Raw genomic sequence first — 22,606 nt, forward strand, 5'->3', positions numbered from 1 at the left:
CATTGAAAGACAGAGAAGTGAGGACAGAGACGTGGAGAGACAGGGAGAGAGAAGTGAAGAGAGACACAGAGAGACAGAGACGTGGCGAGACACAGAGAGACGTGGAGAGAGACGAAGCAAGACGCTAAGCAAGGAGGGTGTGAGACAGGAGAAGCTTGGCTGCCCCTGGAGCCCCGGCCCCGCCTTCATGCCCAGCAGGTGCCCCACCTGGCCCATCCTCCCAGGTACCCACTGCCCCAGCACCTGCAGCTTGCAAAGGGTCCTCTCTGATGGTGGGATGGGCTGGGACCTCTGCAGCAGGGTGGCTAGGGGTCAGACAGCAGAAAGGACTGGCCAAACTCAGGTGGAGTGTTGGGGAAAAAAGTGCCCTGGCTGGCCTCCAGGGCTGGGGGGGGCAGGTTAGTGAGAGGCCCTGCTTGTCCCTCCCCTTTGAAGCCTCCAGGCACCCCCTCTTACTTCCTCCCCCCACCCCCATGACTTCTCGGGCCTCCACCCGGCCTTCTATCCCCGCCACGCCCCCCCCGCGCCCCCCCCAGCCCTGAGCCGGACGCGTCCTTGGTGGGGGGGGCGGTGGGGGGGGCAGGAAGTTCTCATGTAGCCCGGCAGCGAAACTGTTTATTTTTAGAGAAAATTGTTTCCATAAAGGGGAAAGGCTTTGCTCCTCCCTGCCTCCCCCCAACTTTCCCTACTGGCCCCCACCCGCACCGCCTGGCCTGACCCAGCTCTGTTTTGGGGTCCCCTACCCTGAGCTCTATTCCTCTTTGTGCCCCTGTGTCTCTGTCTCCTCGGAGCCTTGCAGGAAGGCTGTCTCCCCATGAGTGCCCCAGCCCTCGGTCCACCTAAGCCCCCATCTGTCCCAGCAGCCAGCTCTTGCCTGGGGTAAGGGGAGGGGGCTCAGGAAAGGTGGGGCTTGTCAGGCTTAGGGCTCCTCCTCGGCCTGGGAGCCTTGTGGAGGCGGGGCTGTGGGAACAGCTGGAGCCTGTCCAGGGGCCGGACAGATGTGCGGGCGGACTGAGTTTTGGTTTCTTTGTTCCAGGCTCTGGGGGCTCCCCACCCCTTTCCACAGTCAGGCTGGGTGTGCACCTATGAGAGGGTCCCACGCCCAGGGGAAGGGGGAACTTGGGGGGGGTGTGGAGGGGGCAGAGGGGAGAGGTGGCCACATCCCCTCCCCTCCCCCTGCAGATTCCCAACTCGGGGCTTCATCACACCCTCTCCCCAGGTAAGCCTCAGCCCGTGCTGCAGGTGGTCTGACTCACAGTCCCCCAGGTGACTCTCGAGGAGCGTCTGCAGGCAGGAGGATGGCCCAAGTCCTGCACGTGCCGGCCCCCTTCCCAGGTCAGGGGTCTCACGGGGAAGAGGGCCCTGCCCTGGGGTTGGCGGTGGGGGAGGGGAGACACGGCCTGGGGGAGGGGAAAGGGCCCTACTTGAGGAGGCTGAGGGTAGGACGCAGCCCTGCCCTGAGGGCCTGAATAGGGACAACTTGGTTCTCCCCTGGAGAGTCTGATGGGAGAGACAGGGTCTTCCAGGGAAGGAGGTTGGTCTGAGTGGGGAGACAGGATCCTGTCTTGGGAGGTTGGGAGGTTGGAGGCACAGCCCTGCCCTGGGAGGGTCTGAGGGGGTGACAGGGCCTTGCCCTGGCGGGGGAAGGCTCGGAGACCGAAGACACAGCTGAGCAGTTGAGCACCCAGTGGGCTCCCATCCTTTGGGCAAATAAGCCTTGACCCTCCCAGGGGCATCAGTTTGCCCCGAGGAGGGGACCGCAGTGTTCAGAGGCGCTGGCCTTTGCTCCCACCTCAGGGACCCCCGGCCCAGCCTCCCCACCCACCTTCCCCTCCAAGGAGCCCGACCTGCCCTACTCCGTGGAGACGCCCTACGGCTACCGCCTGGACCTGGACTTTCTCAAGTACGTGGACGACATCGAGAAGGGCCACACACTGCGGCGGGTGGCCGTGCAGCGCCGGCCCCGCCTCGGCTCCCTGCCCCGCGGCCCTGGCTCCTGGTGGACGTCCACCGAGTCTCTGTGCTCCAACGCCAGTGGGGACAGCCGCCACTCGGCCTACTCCTACTGCGGCCGAGGCTTCTACCCGCAGTACGGCGCCCTGGAGACCCGCGCCGGCTTCAACCCGCGCGTGGAGCGCACGCTGCTGGACGCCCGTCGCCGCCTCGAGGACCAGGCGGCCGCCCCCACCGGCCTGGGCTCCCTGACCCCCAGCGTGGCTGGCTCGACAAGCTCACTGGTGGGCGTGGGGCTGCCACCCCCGACGCCGCGGGGATCGGGACTGTCCACGCCGGTGCCGCCCAGTGCTGGGCACCTGGCCCACGTGCGGGAGCAGATGGCGGGGGCCCTGCGGAAGCTGCGGCAGCTGGAGGAGCAGGTGAAACTGATCCCCGTGCTCCAGGTGAAGCTGTCGGTGCTGCAGGAGGAGAAGCGGCAGCTCACGGTGCAGCTCAAGAGCCAGAAATTCCTAGGCCACCCGGCGGGAGCCCGGGGGCGCAGCGAGCTCTGCCTGGACCTCCCTGAGACCCCCGAGGACCCGGTGGTGCTCGAGACCCGGAGCGTGGGCACCTGGGTCCGAGAGCGGGACTTGGGCATGCCCGACGGGGAGGCAGCCCTTGCCGCTAAGGTCGCCGTGCTGGAGACCCAGCTCAAGAAAGCGCTCCAGGAGCTGCAGGCAGCTCAGGCCCGGCAGGCCGACCTCCAGCCCCAGGCCTGGCCGCCACCAGACAGTCCAGTCCGTGTGGACACTGTCCGGGTGGTGGAGGGGCCGAGGGAGGTAGAGGTGGCGGCCAGCACAGCTGCGGGGGCCCCTGCACAGCGGGCCCAGAGTCTGGAGCCCTACGGGGCAGGGCTGCGGGCCCTGGCGACATCCAGCGGGGCCGAGAGCCCCCCTGTGTTCCGCAGCCACGAGGTGGTAGAGACAGTGTTCCCAACACCCCCTGCATCCACCAGCAACGTCCACCTGGTTAAGAAGATCAGCATCACAGAGCGCAGCTGCGATGGGGCAGCAGGTGAGCCTTAGTGGGCTGGGGCAGATGGTGGAGGGTCCCTCCTTCTTCCTCTGAATGCTGGGGTCCAGCCCCAGCCTTGTCCTTCTACCAGCTCTCTGAGCCTCGGTCTCTTCATCTATGAAAAGCGGACACTTATGCCGCTGACTCAGTACCTCTAGGGACCATGAGAAGAAATTGGGTGTCTGTTAAGTGTGTGTGCTCATGTCTAGCGCATTGTAAATGTCTAGAAAACAGGAGGTATTTGGGGGAGGGTCCCCAAGGCTGTTGGTTGCTGGGCAAAAAATCGTCCCTGATTGGCAGAAACCAATCTCAGACTATGAAAAGGAAATGTGTAGTCCATGTAACTTAGTGACAGCTTCAGGCATAGCTGGATCCAGGTACTCAGATATCCTCAGGAATCACTAACTTCCTCTTTCTCTTCCTCTGTGCACCCTGGAGCCTTCTCTCTCAGGCAGACAAAGGTGGCCCCACCGCTTCGGGCATCTGTCCTTGCAGCTCAGTGGAAAGGGAGCCCCTCAATCCAGATAGCACCAATAAAAATCCCAGGGGTGGCCCTCCTTGGCTGGCTTGGGTCATATGCCCATCACTGAGCTAATCACTGTGTATCCCACTGCCCAGGCCCAGATCCTGGGGGTAGAGGAGCCCCACCCAAGTCCTGAGGGAGGAAGGGGCTGCTCTCTGGAGGAACTGCTGAGTCCTCATTCCAGCAAAGGGGATGTGGGATGTGCAGAATGGCAGCTGTCCCACCACCGACGTCCTGAGGCCCCTGGGCGGAGCTGTCGGAATGATTCATAATAATCACAGCTGTTCTCTATCGAATACCAGTCTGGTGCTGAGGGCTCTGATAAGTGTTTCACCTACAGAGGAGGTTAAGACGGTGGGCTGTGCAGCCAGGCAACCTGGGTTCAAACTTCACTTCTTACTGTGTGGCCTTGAATGAGAAGCTTCACCTCCCTGGGCCTCAGCTTCCTTATCTGTGAAGTGGCATAATAATGGCCCCCACCTCTAAGACTCTTGTGAATTAGTGCATACAGTAACTTCTTAGCCAGTGCTTGTTGCTCCATCTACTAATGATTTTCAGGTCAATTCTTGTTATAGCTGGGGAAACTGAGGCCTGGGGAGAAGCTTCACTTGCCCTGTGTCACACAGCCAGGACCTAAGCCCAGGCCATTCTGAACCATTCTGAACCTACAGCAGTGCTCAAAGGTGGGGCCCATATCCCCATCCCAGCCTTGAATGTCAGGTGGCCAGAGCCCATGGAGGGACCAGAGGGCACAAGCTGGGGGGCAGGGACCCAGCTGTGTTTTCTTGCTTCCCCATGTTGTTCCTGGACAGCTCTGGACTCCACCCTTCTGTTCTGTGTCTATCCCAAACACCCAGCCCTGCGACCCTGGCCCCCAGCCAGAGGCCCCGCCCTGCCCAACCTCGGGATCTCTTGAGAGGCAACCTCCGTTCCAGACAGGCCTCTCAGGGCAACCATGGGGCCTTCTGCCTGCAGAACACACAGACCTAGCAATGTCCCCACCCTGTGCAAGCTGCCGCCCCTGAGAAAGTTCTTCTTTGTGTCTCACTTAACTCCTTCTTGCTTCAGCCAGCCCTAATCTCTGCCTTGCTTGGGTGGAACTGGTGTGTGCTAATTCATTTCGATGCCTTCTCATCCGGCAGACATTTATTGAGTGCCTGCTATGTGCCAGACTCTTCCAGGCACTGGGGACACAGCAGTGAACAAGACAGACAAAAGCCCCTGCAATAAACAAATAAGAGACCACCAAAAACACGTGAAGAAAAATAATTTCAGAGAACACGTTTGGAGCAAATAAAACGGGCATGGGGTGGGTGGTGGTTGGTTGGGGTGGTGGCCTGTGTTCAAATTCTGGTTTCCCTGCTCCCTAGCTTTGTGCCCTTGAGCAAGCTGTTTAACCTCTCTGTGCCACATTTGCAAATTGGGGGTCCTGACAACCCGATGTCACCGGATCAGTGTGATCTTAAATGCATCAGTTGGTGTGAGTGTTCAGTATGGTACCAGGCGCTGGTAGGTTGCTCTTTGAACCAAGATGTGAAAGGAAAGAAGCAGCCGGGTGGCTGCTTGACAAGTGGTTTCTGTTTGTGTGTGTGTTTTTCTATTTTTTGGCCACACCACGAGGCATGCGGGGATCTTAGTTCCCCAACCAGGTATCAAACTCAGGCCCCCTGCAGTGGAAGCGTGGCGTCTTAACCACTGGACCGCCAGGGAAGTCCTTGATGAGTGTTTGGACCATGTGTTCTTTTAGGTCGGTCAGCTCAATGGGTAGGTCAGGGAGGACTCCCTGGAGGAGGAGGCAGGAAGGAGCCCAGCCTCTCTGACATCTAGAATTTGCTTGCTGCAGTCAAGGGTAGGGAAGGTGAGAGGCAGCCTTCCCCTCAGGCTGGCAAAGGTGGGTGGGGCAGGCAGAGGCCTGGAGACCCCATAAAGTCTCATTCACCCCTCACCTTTCAAAGGCACCACAGAGAGACTAGTGGGAGAAGGGATAGCCAGGCACGTGCATCAGTGAGATCTCTCCAAGGCTTTGAGATTTCCTGTGCTCTTGTTTGAAACATAGTCCTATGAAAGCAATTCATATTCTTTGTGGAAGGTTTGGAAAGTACAGAAGAATCTAGAACACAAAATATAAGCCCCATAAACCCACCACCACCGAGACACAGCTGCTGTCAACACTTTTGCTTCTTTCCTTCTGATTTTTTTTAATGCAGAAAATAATATGTATTTTTCAAGTCTGGCAACATATATAGCTGATGGAATTTGTTGTGTTGCTTTATTTTATATTTAAAAGCATTTAGGCAGCCCTTACAATGGGCCAGGGCATTACCTGATGCCCTTTTTGTATTTTAATTCATTTACACCCCCAGCACCGCTATGAGGTGGGTAGTGTTTTTTTTTTTTGTTTTTTTTTTTTATAAATTTATTTATTTATTTTTGGGTGTGTTGGGTCTTCGTGTCTGTGCGAGGGTTTTCTCTAGTTGCGGCGAGCGGGGGCCACTCTTCATCGCGGTGCGCGGGCCTCTCTTGTTGCGGAGCACAGCCTCCAGACGCGCAGGCTCAGTAGTTGTGGCTCACGGGCCTAGTTGCTCCGCGGCATGTGGGATCTTCCCAGACCAGGGCTCGAACCCGTGTCCCCTGCATCGGCAGGCAGATCCTCAACCACTGCGCCACCAGGGAAGCCCGTGGGTAGTGTTTTTATCTCCATTTTACACATGAGGAAACTGAGGCACCGGGAGGTAAAGGAATTTGCCCCCAGTTTTCAAAGCCAGGATTTAAACTCTCTGATTTCTTTAATTTAACATTATCCCAGGGCCATCTCATCACACTGTTAAAAATTCTTGGGGGAATTCCCTGGCGGTCCAGTGGTTAGGACTCCACGCTTTCACTGCCGAGGGTGTGGGTTCAATCCCTGATCGGGGAACTAAGATCCCGAAAGCTGCAAGGCGCAGCCAAAAAAAATTCTTGGGACATGCTATTTTTTAACAGCCAGGTGACTCTTTACTGTCAAAGATGCTATGCAAATGTCCTTCTATGGGAACCCTTCACCCGCCCCCCCTTCTTTTTTGGACTCACCAAGTGGCTTCCAGGGATCTTAGTTACTGGACCAGGGATCGAACTTGGGCCACTGGACTGCGGAAGTCCCTGGAAGGGCATTTTTAAGGACCATGATGTCTGTTACCAAATTGCTTTACACACATACACACACACACACACACACACACACCACACACACACACACACACACACACCCTCCGTGTACTGGTTGGCCAAGTGATTTAAATTTTTTAAAAAATTTCTTTTGGACTTAAGGAGCTCAAACCTGAGTTAATCTAATTCTTGGGCTCATGGCAACCAGCCCCACTGAGCTATGTATGGCACCTCTCTTGTTTTACTTTAATTCTTTTTTCACCTTTGTCTTCCACCCTCAGTGTTGAGGGTTGATAAATATTGATAAATATTTTCGGCTTTGCGGGGCATCTGATCTCTGTTGCAACAACTCAGTTCTGCTCAGTTCTTTTTTTCCCCCAGCTTTATTGAGGTATATTTAATATACAAAGAACTACGCATTTTTAATGTATACATTTTCATGAGTTTGGCTTCTCAGTTCTGCCTTTGTAGCACGTAAGCAGGTTTAGCCAATGCATAAATGAAAGAGCATGGCTGTGTACCAATAAAACTTAACGTGTGGACACTGAAATTTCAATTTCCTATAATTTTCACGTGTCCCAAAGAGAATCCTTCTTTTGATTTTTTCCCAACCATTTAAAAATGTAAAAACCGTGTCCATGGGCTGTGATTCAGCAACCGCTGCTCTGTCATACACCTCCACCCCACTGTAATATCTTTCCTTGCAACCCATCTTCCAGAAGCTTATTTAGATATTTGAGTGTTCTTGAAAAATATGCCGTATGCTTGTTTAATTTCCTAAAATGGTATTGTGCTTTAGGGGAAAAAAAAATCTCATTCTGTTTCTTATTTTTTCCTCTCTACACACTATTTTGGAACTCTCCACCCTGATGTTTATAAATCTGGTTTGTCACTTTTAATGACTGCGTGGATTTCTGCCCTAGGTATGTGCTATACTTTCTTATCTGATCCCCCCCTTCGTGGGCCCCTGGGTTACTTCCAGCTCCTGGCCGCTTTGAACAGTATGGCGCCATCCTCACACGTCCCCTCTGGTGGGGTTGCTGGGTCACAGGGAATGTACAACTTCACTCCAGATTTTGTCTTATCCTCTTCGGAAAAGCTCTCCCTGTTCACGTTCCCACCAGCCATGATTGGGCCTGAAGTGCCCACTTCCCTACATCTGCACTAACATACAATTTTACCTATCTTTCTAATTTTTTGCCCATTTGACACTGGTGCAAGGTGGTATCTGCTTGTTTTTTTTCGTTTTTGTATTTTTTTTTTAATTGGGGTATAGTTGTTTTACAATGTTGCGTTCGTTTCATATCTCCTTGTTTTAATTTGCATTCCTTTGATTTCTGGTGAGGTTGAGCATCACCATATAAGTTTAACAAGAATCCTTGGTGAGTTGCTTAGTTGTAGCCTTTGTCCATTTTTCTTTGGGCAAGTTTGAGATGTTCCTGGCATATTTCAGAGTAGAGGTTGGCAAACTACAGCCTGCAGGGCCAAATCCAGCCCACTGCCTGTTTTTATATAGCCCATGAGCTAAGAATGGTTTTTATGTTTTTAAATGGTTGAACAATGTGAAAAGAAGAATAACGTTGTGTGATATGAGCAAAATTATATGAAATTCTAACTTATTAGAACACAGCCACGCCCATTCATTTATGTACTGTTTAGGGCTGCTTTTGTACTATTTGCAGCAGACCTTATGACCCACATAGCCAAAAATATTTACTATCTGGCCCTTTACAGAAAAATTTTGTTTATTCCTATTCTAGAAGGTAATCCCTTGCCTGTTTTTGGCATTATGACTATCTTCCCACAGCTTGTATTCTTCTGTAGATTAACTTTGTCTAAGAGTTTTTTTTTTTTAACCAAATAGAAATCTTCATGTTGATGTAGTTAAACCCATCGTATTTTTCTTTTTTTAATTTTTGATATTTTCTGCTTTATTGAGATATAATTGGCATATAACATTATATCGATTTAAAGTGTGCAAATTAATGATTGGATATATGTATATACTGCAAAATGATTACCACAATCGGTTTAATTAACATCCGTCACCTCACAGAGTTACAGTTTTTTTTTTCTTGTGATGAGAACTTTTAAGATCTACTCTCTTAGCAACTTTCAAATATACATCAGAGATATTGCGGGTTCAGTTCTAGACCCCCTGCAATAAAGCGAGTCACACAATTTTTTGGTTTCCTAGTGCATATGAAAGTTATGTTTACACTGTAGTGTAGTCTATTAAGTGTGCGATAGAATTATGTCTAAAAAATAATGTACATACCTTAATTAAAAAATACTTTATTGCTAAAAAACGCTAACCATCATCTGAGCCTCCAGCGAGTCGTAACCTTTTTGCAATAGTCACATCAAAGATCACTGATCACAGGTCACCATAACAAATATAATAATGATGAAAAAGCTTGAAATATTGTGAGAATTAACAAAATGTGACACAAAGATACAAAGGGAGCAAATGCTGTTGGAAAAATTGTGCCAATAGGCTTGCTCGATGCAGGGTTGCCACAAACCTTCAATTTGTAAAACAATGCAGTATCTTTGAAGCACAGTAAAGTGAAGCCCACTAAAAGACGGTATGCCTGTATCTTATACCTGGAGGTTTGTACCTCTGGACCACCTTTACCCATCCCACCCATCCCCTGCTTCTGGCAACCATCAATCTGTTCTCTGTATCTATGAGTTTTTTTGTTTTGTTTTTGTTTTTTTTATTCCACACTTAAGTGAGATCACCTCATACTTTTCATATATGGTTAGTGCTCAGAGGGTTTTTAAAGGGATCTTTCCCCTTCTTGAGGCCACTGATATTCTGCCACATTTTCTTCCTGTAGCTTTGTCATTGTGCCTTCATATTAGTCCTTCGGAGTTTATTTTTTGCATAAGGTGTGAGGTAGGGATCCAGCCTGATTTTTCTTGGGCAGAGTAAGCTGCTTTCCCTACACCACCCCACAGAGCTCACCCTTGACCACTGATTTGTGGAAAGCCCTCTGCTTTACCCCAAGTTCTTTCAGACAGGGTCTGTGCTGGAACTCCTTTCCTTTGGCCCATTTCTTCCTGCAACCATGCCCTGCTGATTTGATTATTGTGACTTTGGGAATATGTGTTACTCTCTCCTAAGCCAGCTTCCCCATCCCTGCCCATTTTTGTAAAATTAGCTGGCCATGGACTTTTGTTCTTCCTTATAAATTTTGGTAACAGTTTGCTCCATCTCCCAGTAGAATAACAACAATAACTGTTATCAGTTTTGTTATTGTTATTTTAGTGTTGCAGTGTCTGACCTTGAACTTCTCAAGCTGGAAGGAGCCATGCTTTTCCCTCCGGGCAGAACGGGCCATAGAGCTGCACCACTTCACTTTCTTTTTTTTTTTTCCACATTTAAAAAAATTGCGGTAAAATACATATAACATAAAACTTACTCTTTTAACCATTTTTAAGTGTCCAGTTCAGTGGCAATAAGCACATTCACACTGCTGTCCAACCATCCCCACCATCCGTGTCCAGAACTTTCTCATCTTCCCAAACTGAATCTCTGTCCCCATTAAACACTCACTCCCCATCCCCTTCCCCAGCCCCTGGTACCCACCATCCTACTTTCTGTCTCTATGGATTTAACTCCTCTAGGAACCTCATATAAGTGGACTCATGCAGTATTTGTCCTTCTGTGACTGGCTTCTTTCCCTGAGCATAGTCTGATTTGCTGAGTAACAAACCTCCCAGGTGTTTACATCAGGAGGCCTGAGTTCGGGCAACAGTGAGACTGTGAAGTGGCCCATCTGCCTCCTGATACATTCCACTCACATAGTGCTTTTGTTTGTTTGTTTGATGTGAATTTATTGACAAGGTTTAAAAAAAAAAATCTGGAGATTCACGTAAAAACCCGGTGTTTGCTCTTGGTTCCCCATGGGAGTTGGAGCTCCCCGCTCAGGAATCCGCCTGGCCCGACTGGGCTGGGGCGCTGTCAGAAGCATTTATGGCCAATGTCTTATCCGTTCGATGTGCTTTACTTCTGCTGAGTGTTTACTCCCCGTTCTTAGCTCAAGTTGAGTGTCGCCCATGGACTTGAGGAAGTAGTTACTGTGGATGTCAAAAAAAGTTAACCGTTAAAGGGAATTAAAATGAATTGGTCTGCAGAGCCCCTGGCCAGTTGGCAGGAAGGGGACATCCTGGGGAAGTGGTGACACAGAAGCCACACGTGGCCTGGCCGGGGCAGGGGTTGTGGGGGGGAACCTGAGTGGGTTCCAAGACGAGGGCAGCCACTCCAAGTGGCAACTGGACTTTTGTTTCTAGCTCCAGGATGGTGATCCGGGGCTGGAGCTGTCTGCTAAGGCCACTCCCATTTGTGCAGTGGGCACCCTCGGGACCCAGGTCCTATAATGTCACCTTTGTTCTCAGACCAAACTGGGCAGGGTTTTTTCTAATGATGATAAAATACACATAACATAAAAGGTATCATTTTAGCCATGTTTGAGTGTCCAGCTCAGTGGCATTTAGCATATTCACATTGTTGTGCAACTGTCCCCGCCCTCCATTCCCAGAACTTTTTCATTGGCCCAAACTGAAACTCCACCTGGGTGGGGTTTTAGTTTTCATTTTCTAATAGCCCTTATTGTTTCTTTTTCGTGATTATTAAAAGGAACAACTGCTTAATTTCTTTTTTTTAATTTACTTACTTATTTATTTTTTGGCTACGTTGGGTCTTCGTTGCAGTGCGCGGGCTTCTCATTGCGGTGGCTTCTCTTGTTGTGGAGCATGGGTTCTAGGCACGTGGGCTCAGTAGGTGTGGCACACGGGCTTAGTTTCTCCACGGCATGTGGGATCTTCCCGGACCAGGGCTCGAACCCATGTCCCCTGCATTGGCAGGTGGATTCTTAACCACTGCGCCACCAGGGAAGTCCCCTGCTTTATGTTAAGTAAAGAAGAAGGAAGTGAAATACAAAATGTTATCTACAGCACAACCCTACTTCTGTTAAAAAAAAGTATAATATTAAATCTTATCAAAATATAGTTTACAATTCTCTTGAATTAACAAATGCTCTTCAGGTGCTCTTGATGTCCAGGTGTTGTTCTAAGCTCTCTCCCTCACGTTACTGTCTTTAGTCTGCACAACGCCATGATGTAGGAAATGGTGTTTGTCCGAGGCACAGAGAGGCTAAGTGACTTGCCAGAGGTCACACAGCTCTTCTGTGGGAGATATGAGTCGCGACCATGACCACTATGCTTGGCTATAGTTTCCAGACAACACTCAGTATGAAGTCGGAGGGGGTCACAAGCCAGGATTATGGGGTCACGTAGTCTTCCCTGACCCTGACCAGCTGCGAGGCAGGCAGCAAACCAGGGTTGGAATGGATTCTGCCGCTTGTTTGCTGGGTGACCTCAGGCAATCTCTGCGCCCCAATTTCCTCATCGGTAATAATCCAACTTCCGCATGGGCTGGGAAGATTTGATGAAATAATGCAAGAATTAGCCCTTGGAGCACCCGGCCTGGGGTATGTGACCCCCCCCCCCCAGGAGGTAGCTATTGTTACTGGTCTTGTTTTGCTATTGTTACCCACAGTAAGCGCCTCTTTTCCTGCCCCTTCAGGTCTCCCACAGGCTCCTGCAGAGTCATCCTTGTCACCCCCGGAGTCTGAGGGGGACTCCCCGGCGCAGCCAGAGAAGAACACAGGCCTGGTGCCTGCCCACGACGCCACCAACAGGGAGCCCACCAGGCAAGCAGCCCTGCAGGAGTCGGAGTCAGAGGAGGCCGGGGGTGCAGGTAAATGGGGGTGGCCACAGAGAGGGTCAGGTGCCAGAGGCCCGGCATGGGGTCTGGCTTTGGGAGACCCTCACGACACCACGCTCCCCCACCAGGAGGGCCCCAGGCAGGTGTGCCATCCATCATGAAGCGGAAAGAGGAGCCCGCAGACCCTGAGACCCACCAGAGGAGCCTCCAGTTCGTGGGGGTCAACGGCAGGTGAGAGAACCTGGTCTGAGCCCCTCACTTTTTGGTTCATTCATTTAACCAAAGCACGGTAGACAGATGAGGAAACGGAGGCACAACGAGCCCCCGTGGGCTGGCTCCAGAGCCTATGCTGCAACCACTGCACCACACTACCCCTCGGGAGGTGCCGGACTCGGCTCCCTGCCCTGATGGAGCTCCTGGTCCACTGCGATCTTGGGCCCTAATAGGCGATCCCAACACAACATGATTGGAGCAACGATGGGGGATGCTCAGGCAGTGGGGGGCCCAGGGAAATAACTGACGGAGGGGAACACATGTGCTGCAGGACAAGCAAAAGCTTGCGAGGTGCAGAGTGGGAGGGGTGGGGGTCTCCTGGTGGAGGGCACAGCCTGGATAAAGGCTCAGGGGTGGGAGGAAGCAGGGACGTGAAAAATGGGAGGCCTGGGGAACCGGGCCAGTTGGGGGCCTTGAATGCCAGGCCCAGAAGTTTAGATGTGTTTGGAGGTAGCAAGAAGCATGAGGGTCCTATTTGCAGTGGGGCAAGGGTCTGAATCAGTATAACACCTGTGTAAGGAGCAAAGTGTAAGAGGTACCAAAGGGTGGAAGGGAAAAGCAATGTCCCTCCCTGGCCCCCCCAAGCATGATCACAATCACAGCCAGTGTTTATTGATCACTTACTGTGTGCCAGGTGCTATAAGCTGCATCCCTGGAGCCCTGTGAGCTAGATACTGCCATTACCCCCATTTAACAGATGGGGAAACTGAGGCCCAGAGAGGTCAAGTGCCTCTCCCCCACCACCTGCAGCATCTCCCCCAGGTATGAGTCCTCGTCTGAGGATTCCAGCACAGCAGAGAACTTCTCGGACAATGAGAGTACAGAGAACGAGGCCCCAGAGCTGGAGGAGAGGGTTCCGAGTGTGGTTGAGGCCCCCCAACTCAGGCCCAAGGAGACGGCAAAGGCCAAGACCAGCCGGGAGGAGTGCCAGCTGTCACGGGAGTCTCAGCAGGCGCCCACAGCTGAGGGGGCGTCGGGATCAAGTGCGGAAGAGGAGATCCGGTCAGTTTTCTGTGTGGGAGGGATTTAGGCAGGGCCTGGGGTGACCTCTGCCTCAGATCCCACCATTCAAACCCTCTGAGGGAACCTCCCATCAGTCATGCCCACCTTAGTCTGAATTAGTGAACAAGCACTTTCTCCTTCTGGGCATCTGAAGGTCCAGAGGCTTTGATAAAGGGCCTGATGGGGGCAATTTGGGCTGTTCAGGTTTGGGTTTAAGGGGCAGACCAAGTCTGTCCTTAAGCCACCCACCTTCTTTGGGACATTTGCCACACCTGTCCATCCTGTGTATGTCTCTTTTTTTTTCCCTGATAAAAAAAAAAAAATCTGTCCTCAGAGAAAGATTTTCCATCTGCCACTGGCCACTTGGAATAAATTTTGACCCACGTGTCCACTTTCTCTTGGGGTCTGTGTGCTCCCCATGTCTGCCCCTTGGGGTGCCATGTAAAATTATGTCCCCGGGGAAGGGGGTCTGAGATTCTACCGCTCAGGTGAGCCCTGGCAGGACTGGGTGAGTGCCTTGGTGGAGAGTGTTGAGGGCCTCTCCGAGCACCCCAGCTGGATGTGGGGAGTGGGGGGCACTCAGGAGGCTGAGGTGGGTGCTCCCAAGATCAACTCCCCGTTTGTCTGTCCCCGGCAGGATGGAGCTCAGCCCCGACCTCATCTCAGCCTGCCTGGCCCTGGAGAAGTACCTGGAGAACCCCAATGCCCTCACCGAGCGGGAGCTGGTACGGTGGGGCCCTGGGCCTGAAAGGGGCGGGGGGGCTTTGTCCCTTCCACCCTCACCCTGGCTTCTCCTTGTGCTTTGGATCATGGGGACCCCAGGATCCTAGCTGGGAGCTTGGGGGGGGCTCAGAGGCTTGAGTCTTGGTCTTTGGAGAGGCTCCAGGGAGGGGCCAAGGATGATTGCCCGCCGGCAAACTCAGCCTTGGTTCCTGTTCCGTCGGGGGCTTGAGGGAAGGGGCTGCCATATTTCCCTTGATGGGTGTCTACACTTGCCTTTGAAGGTCACGTCCAGGGTGGAGATGCTCACACCTTCTCCTGGGGGCGTGCCTGGTACTGCAGTGTCTACACTTCCCTTAGGGTTCTTGTCCAGAGCAGGGGACACTACATTTTCCTCCAGGGGGGCTCACTGGGGTGGGGCGCCCATGCTTCCCCTCAAGGCTCGGGTTCGGGGTGGGGGTGTCTGCACTCCCCTTGGCGGGGCTTCGTCTGGGATGGGGTGGGCTTCCGTGGCCCTCACACCCCTCTCCTTCCCAATCTGCATCCAGAAAGTGGCCTACACCACGGTGCTGCAGGAGTGGCTGCGCCTGGCCTGCCGCAGCGATGCCCACCCGGAGCTTGTGCGGCGCCACCTGGTCACCTTCCGGGCCATGTCGGCGCGGCTGCTGGACTACGTGGTCAACATCGCCGACAGCAACGGCAACACTGCGCTGCACTACTCCGTGTCCCACGCCAACTTCCCCGTGGTGCGGCAGCTGCTCGACAGCGGTGAGCCCGGCGGGGCAGGGCCAGCGGAGACGCTGCCCTCCTGGTCTGTGGGGGAGGCCACCCTCATAGTTTGATGGAGGAAATGCCGCCCTCCCGGTCTGATGGGGGAGACGCCGCCCTCCCCGTCTGATGGGGGAGACGCCGCCCTCCCGGTCTGATGGGGGAGACGCCGCTCTCCCGGTCTGAGGTGAGGGGGATACAGGCCCCACCTGTGGCCCCGGTGTACTGGAAAAGGCAGACATGGTCTTATGGAAACATGTGGCCCTTCCCCCGCCCCCCCCATGACCCCTGTATAATGAAGGCGACACCTCTGGAACCCTAGTCTGAGGGAAGGACACGGATGTGGCTTCTGGCCTGGGGCTTGGAGAGAAGATGTGGTCCTCAATTCGACATGAAGAAATTTGCTTTCCCCTAGTGTAATGGGGAAGACATAGCCCCCTAGTCAGTCTGATGTGGGAGGCAGAGCCCACAGTCTCATGAAGGAGACTGACTAGGGACTCTTCCAAATCAATGGGGGAGACACAGCTCCTCCTTTCAGCCCTAAATGTGGCTGCCAGGATCCAGGGGGCCCCAGTCTGATGGACGAGGCACAGTCTACACCTTTAGGAGCCCCTCCCATAATAGAGATGGAGACCCTAGGCCAGAATGGGGTTCTCAGTCCAAGAAAAAGGAGTAATGAGGCCAGGCCTAGACTGCTGGAGGAGGCGTGATACCCAGTGCCCATTATGGTCGTGAACAAGGCTTCCAGTCTGATGGCCAGAGACATGGCCTGGTCCTCGGGGACCCTCCCCCAGCCTTAAGGCAGACCTGGCCAGCATCAGGGGTGTCTGAGGCCTGATGTCCTTCTGGTCCCCTCCCCTCAGGTGTCTGCCAGGTGGATAAGCAGAACCGCGCCGGCTACAGCCCCATCATGCTCACTGCCCTGGCCACCCTGAAGACCCAGCATGACATCGAGACTGTCCTGCAGCTCTTCCGGCTCGGCGATGTCAATGCCAAAGCCAGCCAGGTACGGGCCCTCGGCGCTGCAGACCGACCGGGATAACTCTTCCCATTTATTAAGTCCTGGCCATACCCAAGCCCAAGGGGAGAATCCCCACTCCACAGGCAAAGAAACCAAGGCTCAGAGACGTATTCATTTCCTCAAGGTCAAACTAGAGGAGGGGGGACTTGAACCTGGGGGTCTAGCTCCCCATTCTTTTTTTTCTTTTTTGGCCGTGTCACATGGCATGCGGGATCTTAGTTCCCCAACCAGGGATCTAACCTGTGCCCCCTGCAGTGGAAGCACGGAGTCTTAACCACTGGACTGCCAGCGAAGCCCCCGAGAGCCCCATTCTTAACGACCTGCCTGCCAGGGTGCCTCTGATACAGGACCTCATGGTGGAAATGGGGGTGTGGGAAGACATGGGGGTCCTCAGCTTTTCTTAAGCCGACACCATCCCACGTCCTGCTTGGTAATTCATTGACCAGCAACCGGACGCTGGGGACTTAAATGTTGGACAAGCAGGCACGGTCCCCACCCTCCCAAAGCTCACTAGCCAGCCAGGAGCTCCAGGAGCCCGAGCATTGGAGGCTTAGCGGGGGTTTGGACTCAGGGCTGCGGGAAGCCACCAGGGCAGGGGCGAGGGCTGCTTTCTGGTTTGGAATCTCCCTTCGGCTGTATGTTGGGGAGCAGAAGCTGGGAGACTGTGGAGGTGACTGGGGCATGGATGGGTGTCTGGGCAGAAGAGCAGGGCAGCCAGGACCCCGTGGGGACAGTGAGGAGGGGAGAGATTAGCAGCAGCCTCACTGCAGCGAAGGAAAAGGGAGAGGTGCTGCCATGGTGCAAAACAGGCAGACCCTCCTTGCTGTTTTACTTTTTTTTTTTTTTTAATTAAAATTTTTTTCTTGGTGGTTTACTTTTTTTTTTTAATTGAAGTATAGGTGATTTACAGCGTTGTGTTAGTTTCCGGTGTACCGCAAAGTGATTCAGTTTTATATATACGTTCTTTTTCAGATTCTTTTCCATTATAGGTTATTACCAGGTATTGAATATAGTTCCCTGTGCTATACAGTAGGACCTTGTTGTTTATCTGTTTTACATATAGTAGTGTGTATCTGTTAATCCCAAGCTCCTAATTTATCCCTCCCCCCACCTTTCCCCTTTGGTAACCATAAATTTGTTTTCTATGTCTGTGAGTCTGTTTCTGTTTTGTAAATAAGTCCATTTGTGTCATTTTTTTAGATTCCACATATAAGTCGTATCATATGATCATATTTGTCTTTCTCTGACTTACTTCGCTTAGTATGGTAATCTCTAGGTCCATCCATGTTACTGCAAATGGTATTACTTCATTCTTCTTTATGGCTGAGTAATACTCCATTGTATATATATGTACCACATCTTTATCCATTCATCTGTCGATGGACACTTAGGTTGCTTCCAAGTCTTGCCTATTGTAAAAGTGCTGCTATGAGCAGTGGGGTGCATGTATCTTTTTGAATTCGAGTTTTCGTCCTTCCAGATGTATGCCCAGGTGGTTTACTTTTTTGAAAATTGAGGTGAAATGCACATAAGATTAACCCTTTTAAAGTGAACAAATAGATCCATAATGCTGTGCAACCCCCATCTCTGTCTACCTCCAGAACATCTTTACACCCTGATAGGAGACCCGGCACCCGCAGCTGTCACTCCCATCCCCACTTCCCCAGCCCCTGGCCCCCTCCAGTCTGCTCTCTGTCTCTATGGATTTGCCTGTTCTGGATATTTTATATAAATGGAATCATGTAGTATTGTGTCCTTTTGTGTCTGGCTCCTATCATGAAGCATAAGATTTTCAAGGTTCACCCACGTTGCAGTATGCTTCAGGCCTTCATTTCTTTTTAAGGATGAATCATGTTCTGTAGTATGGATATACAAATTTCTTTATCCATTCATCCACTGATGGACGTTGATTTTTTTTTACAGTGAAGTTTAACTGGCAGACAGAAAAGTGTACAACTCTTAGCTCAACACATTTTACTTACGTTTGCACCTGTGAGTTAGGAATCTGATTTAAGTGGGCATAGGGGTGGGGAGGCACAGAGCATCTCCCCGAGGAGGAGACATTTAAGCTGAGACCTGAGGGAGGAGCCAGCAGGAGGAAGACGGATCAGCAAGTGCAAAGGCCCAGTGGTAGGAAGGATTATTTGAGATACAGAAGGAGGCCCGTGAGTGGAGGTGCTGTTAGCGTCAGAGTACTCAGGAACCATGGATGGTTCCGGAGCAGGGGTGTCACGCTCTGGGGCCTGAATGTTCCATAAGCTGTTCCTTGCCCTACCCAGGCGGGGCAGACAGCCCTGATGCTGGCGGTCAGCCACGGGCGGGTGGACGTGGTCAAAGCCCTGCTTGCCTGCGAGGCGGACGTCAACGTCCAAGATGATGACGGCTCCACGGCCCTCATGTGTGCCTGCGAGCACGGCCACAAGGAGATCACGGCGCTGCTGCTGGCTGTGCCCAGCTGCGACATCTCTATCACCGACCGAGTGAGTCCCCACCCAGGCGCAGTCCGGGGAGGGCGGGAACATGGCGCAGGGTGTCAGCATAGCAACTGATGCTTTGCAGGACGGGAGCACGGCTTTGATGGTGGCCTTGGATGCAGGACACAGTGAAATTGCATCCATGCTGTACTCTCGCATGAACATCAAGTGCTCGGTGAGTCTCGGCCGGGGCAGGGCAGGGGGTGCGGGGCTCTGGGGAGGGATGGTGTACGGGGACCATCCCAAGGGCTGCATGGTCAGCTGCTTGTTGAACCTTCATGGTGCCCCCGTGAGGAAATAAGGCACGAGAGCTGAGACTGCTTGGTTATGGCTGGCATCACGGTATTCGAACCCGGATCTGTCTAGTTCCAAATCATGCTCTTAATTACCACACAGAGGACTTTGGCGTGCTTCCCAAGCATGATTTCTGGAACCTTCCACAATAACCCAATTCAGTTGCATAAAGTACTGTTACTATTACCATTTTTCAGGTGGGGAAGCTGACGCTTTGAATGGTTACATTCCTGGCCCAAAGTCTCACAGACAGGAAGGGGCGGAGAGACCTCGGGGTCTGAATCCAGACCACGGGCAGGAGCCGCTCTGCCCCCTCCTCCTCACCCCTACCTTGTACCTGCCCCAGCCTCCCCAGGCACGTCTGGGGCCAGGTTCAAGGGTGGCGTGGTGGGCGTCAACCACAGCGATTCCCTGAATGGTCTAGGAGAGAAAAGGTTGCTGAGACCTAAGCCATTTGGCTCCTGACTGGCTTCCAGCTTCTTCCTGAGGCTCCAAGTCTTTCCGTCTTCACTCCGTAGGATGTTAGGACCCCTGAGCCTCAGTCGTGGTGCTCAGGGGATCCCCTTGGGATCAGCTGTGGGCCTCCATGTCCTCAACTGGAAAATGGGGGGGGTGATGGGGCTGGGTGGTGTCCTGCTGTCTGATACGGGGTCCTGCTTTCCAGGGCTCCTGAGGGATGAATCCCACTCCTCCATCATTGTCCCCCTGGACCATTGCCGCTGCCTCCGCTCTGCTTCCCTGGCTCCCACCCTCACTGTCGCCTCCACCCTGTTCTCCCCACCACAGCGGCCAGAGGCCACTGTGAGCACCTGAGTCGGGGTACACCCCTCCTCTGCTCACAGCCCTCTGTGGCTCCCACCCCACTTAGAGAAAAAAGCAAGCAAAAGTCATCTCCAGAGCCCACCAAGCCCTGGCTCAACACCCCTCACCTCGCCCCACTCTCTTTCCTCTCCCCCTCGCTCACTCTGCTCCAGCCAAACTGGCCTGATGGCTGCTCCTGCCTCAGGGCTTTTGCACTTGCTGTTTCCTCTGCCTGGAACGCCCTGCCCCTTGGCTGGACCCCTAACATCCTTCAGCTCAGACGTCACCCTCCCCAACCGCCCGCTCTCCGCTTTCATTGCCTTCCACCCCTTATCCCTCGGGAAAAACCCTCCACTGCATTCATCTCTGTGCTGCTCCGAAACATCTCCCCAACGTCACCTCCTTGAGGCCAAGAAACCAAGGCCTCTTGTTCACTCACTGCAGGCGCGGGGCCAGCCAACAAAGTCGGCGCCTCATAGCACAGGAAAGGACGCCAAACAAAAGGAATTCTGCCTCTCGTTTCAGTTTGCCCCGATGTCGGATGAAGAGAGTCCTGCGTCATCCTCCGCAGAAGAGTAGCCGTGAGAGGGGCCCGAGGCGCCTCTCCCGGCGGCCAGGCAGCCCCAGAGCGAACCATCCCTGGTCCCTCATCCCCTCCCTGGCCGGCCCCCACTCTACCCACCAAGGCCCAAGTCTCAAATGCAAGTGGGGTTTTCTTCTGCTTCCCCAGGGAGCCCCCAGCAGCGCTGAGACTTCAGCCGAAAGCAGGTTTTTCCCAGTACCCCGGTTCAAAGCAGCCGCAGTGCAGACCGAAGCTAAATTCTTATATAAATTGGCGCCAGTGGCTGATGCTGGGGCGTGGGTTTGCGAAGAACGCTGAGAACAATCAACTGGCAATTAAGGATGGAGGAGGGTGAGAGGGAAAAATATTGTATTTCTGAATCATGTTCGGGGAGGGGGGGAAAATTTGAAAGTCACTGGAATCGCATATTTTCATTTTAATCCTCAATGTGATTACGCACGGAGCACGTCTGGAGTGGCCTAATGCGCCCCCCGCTCGCTCCCCTACATTCAGTTGTTTGGTATATAATAGCATTTTGTCCACTTCCCCCTCCCTAGACGGCTTTCTTGGTGGAATTTTCTTCTGGTCTCTTCACAAAGCAGACCCTGTCTTTGTCACCCGGGGCAGGAAGTTTAGTCGTTTCTTCTGCCTTCATGTTGCCACTGCCAGCGTCTCCCACGCCCCCATTCAGGTGGGGGGCTCAGGACCCAGCAGCCGAGGTGTGCAAGTAGTTCATATGGAGAGATTACCCAGAAATCCGTCCCCTCCCCACATGGGGGCCCTGGCAAATACTCATTTTCCTAGAAAATCCTTTAGATGTGGAGACGCAGGAAATGAATCCGGTCCCCAGAGTGGTCCCTGCATCCCTAGGCTTAGAACGCCAGTAACGGGGCCATCCTTTTTCCCCCCAGACTCCAGAAGTTCTCTCCTCAAAGGAAAGAAAACAGGGCATGAGATTGTTGGCAAAGCATAGGACCAGTTCCAAAAACTCCATGTGTGCTCGATTAAAAGTTGGCTGCCCCCAAGGGCTCCCAGTGCAAACTTAAAGAGACAGGGCTTTGCCGAAAACCAAACAAGGGCCAGCTGGTTTTTTTTTTTTTTAACAACGTACAGGCTTTCCAGAGCTGCCTGGAACGGAGCCTGCTGGAAACGGGGCTGTCCCGACACACGTAGTTTCCTGCATGGCCTATTTTGTCCCCAGAATCTCAACAAAGTTTTCTTTCCTGTTCCTTCCTTTTGTGACCAAAAAAAAAAAAAAAAAAAAGGAGGGGGGAAGGAGGACAGGTTCCGAGCCTCGAAAAGTGCCTTGTGACCAGGGAGTAAGATCCCTAGTCCTTAGGTGTCCTGCCCTCTCTTGTTCAGTTCTCAGCTTAGCTGCTGGGGAGGAAGCCAAAACCCCAGCAGGACAGAGCAAGCCCTCGGCACTTACACGTTCATTCAGTAAAGCCAAGTGCTGGCTTCTCTCCTAGAAAAGTAGGTTTCCTGGCTTGACGGAGTCTGGCTTGCTTTGATTTTGATGGAAGGGATGGTACCTAAGACAAGAGAGCTTGAATGGTCAAAGAAGAGAGACACCCCAGTGTGTGTGTGTGTGTGTGTGTGTGTGTGTGTGTGTGTGTGTGTGTGTGTGTAAATGTGTAAAATGGCAAGGAAACGAAACCCAAGCTGACTGGGGATGACCGCTGACAGAAGGCCACAGCTTTGGGCAGCTTTGAGAAGCGGTACAAGAGTTATGTGCCTGCGTGTCTGGCCCTGGAGCTGGTGGGTGCGTTTATCTTAAGCTTTTAGAAGCAGTTCATTGACACCCCCTATAAGTCCATAGTTATCCCTGTGTTCCCTTCTCCCCAGCTTACCCACTGGACTTGGCATGGTAGGCTACAGGGGGTCCTGCCTCTGATCCCCACTCTCTTCTCACGTGTATTCATGACCTTTAACTTCACTTTCCAACCACGGTACGTCCATAAAGACAGTATTACACTTAAATGAAGTATTCCTTTTTGTAATCGTTTTTTAGAAAGTAAAGGAATTTAATAAAGCTACCTTATGATTATGCCAAAGCATCTGTGTCTGGTCTTTGTCTTACTCTACTCCTCTTGAGGTTTTAAAATAGATCTCTTTTTTAAAATGGACTTATCTGAACAATGTTCCAAGCTACAGAAAGGTGACAAGAATATTACAATAAACGCCCTTATGCTCTGCCCTACACTGGCACCGTCCAATACTATAGCCCTAGCCACCAGCGGCAATTTCCATTTAGATGTAAATCAACTAATTAATTCATGGT

General features: G+C 52.6%; 1 protein-coding gene and 1 long non-coding RNA gene across 5 annotated transcripts in view; one reads left to right on the plus strand and one right to left on the minus strand.

Moving 5' to 3' along the window:
• On the plus strand, positions 1–22,379 carry KANK2 (KN motif and ankyrin repeat domains 2). Of its 3 annotated transcripts, none has more exons than XM_059918386.1 (12): positions 1–224; positions 1,183–1,335; positions 1,798–3,009; positions 12,270–12,443; positions 12,539–12,641; positions 13,434–13,685; positions 14,323–14,410; positions 14,954–15,173; positions 16,037–16,179; positions 18,474–18,674; positions 18,754–18,843; positions 20,289–22,379. In XM_059918386.1, the coding sequence occupies exons 2-12, from the start codon at positions 1,299–1,301 to the stop codon at positions 20,340–20,342; spliced, it is 2,574 nt and encodes an 857-aa protein (XP_059774369.1). In that variant the 5' UTR covers positions 1–224; positions 1,183–1,298; the 3' UTR covers positions 20,343–22,379. The 3 variants fall into 3 exon arrangements, with proteins under 3 accessions (XP_059774369.1, XP_059774368.1, XP_059774370.1); XM_059918385.1 differs by having other exon boundaries at positions 1,220–1,335; XM_059918387.1 differs by having other exon boundaries at positions 1,220–1,335; positions 13,446–13,685.
• The window catches only part of LOC132363050 (uncharacterized), an 18,247-nt gene continuing 6,134 nt past the window's right edge, over positions 10,494–22,606 (minus strand). The window contains exons 3-4 of one of the 2 annotated variants that reach the window (XR_009502538.1): positions 11,359–11,584; positions 10,494–10,762 (exon numbers count right to left, since the gene is read on the minus strand). This is a non-coding gene — a long non-coding RNA (uncharacterized LOC132363050). Of the gene's footprint in view, positions 10,763–11,358; positions 11,588–22,606 lie in introns of both variants that reach the window. The other variant, XR_009502537.1, reaches the window with a different exon arrangement.

The sequence above is a fragment of the Balaenoptera ricei genome, chromosome 3 (genome assembly GCF_028023285.1).
Source record: "Balaenoptera ricei isolate mBalRic1 chromosome 3, mBalRic1.hap2, whole genome shotgun sequence".
In the NCBI taxonomy this organism is placed as follows: Eukaryota; Metazoa; Chordata; class Mammalia; order Artiodactyla; family Balaenopteridae; genus Balaenoptera; species Balaenoptera ricei.

What these genes read in the sequence shown, in the direction of transcription:
- KANK2 (XM_059918386.1), top strand. Translation starts at nt 1,299, where the DNA reads ATGGCCCAAGTCCTGCACGTGCCGGCCCCCTTCCCAG. An exon ending in TTCGTGGGGGTCAACGGCAG is followed by an intron (nt 12,642 to 13,433) that starts GTGAGAGAACCT and finishes CACCACCTGCAG; the next exon opens with CATCTCCCCCAGGTATGAGT. An exon ending in ACATCTCTATCACCGACCGA is followed by an intron (nt 18,675 to 18,753) that starts GTGAGTCCCCAC and finishes GATGCTTTGCAG; the next exon opens with GACGGGAGCACGGCTTTGAT.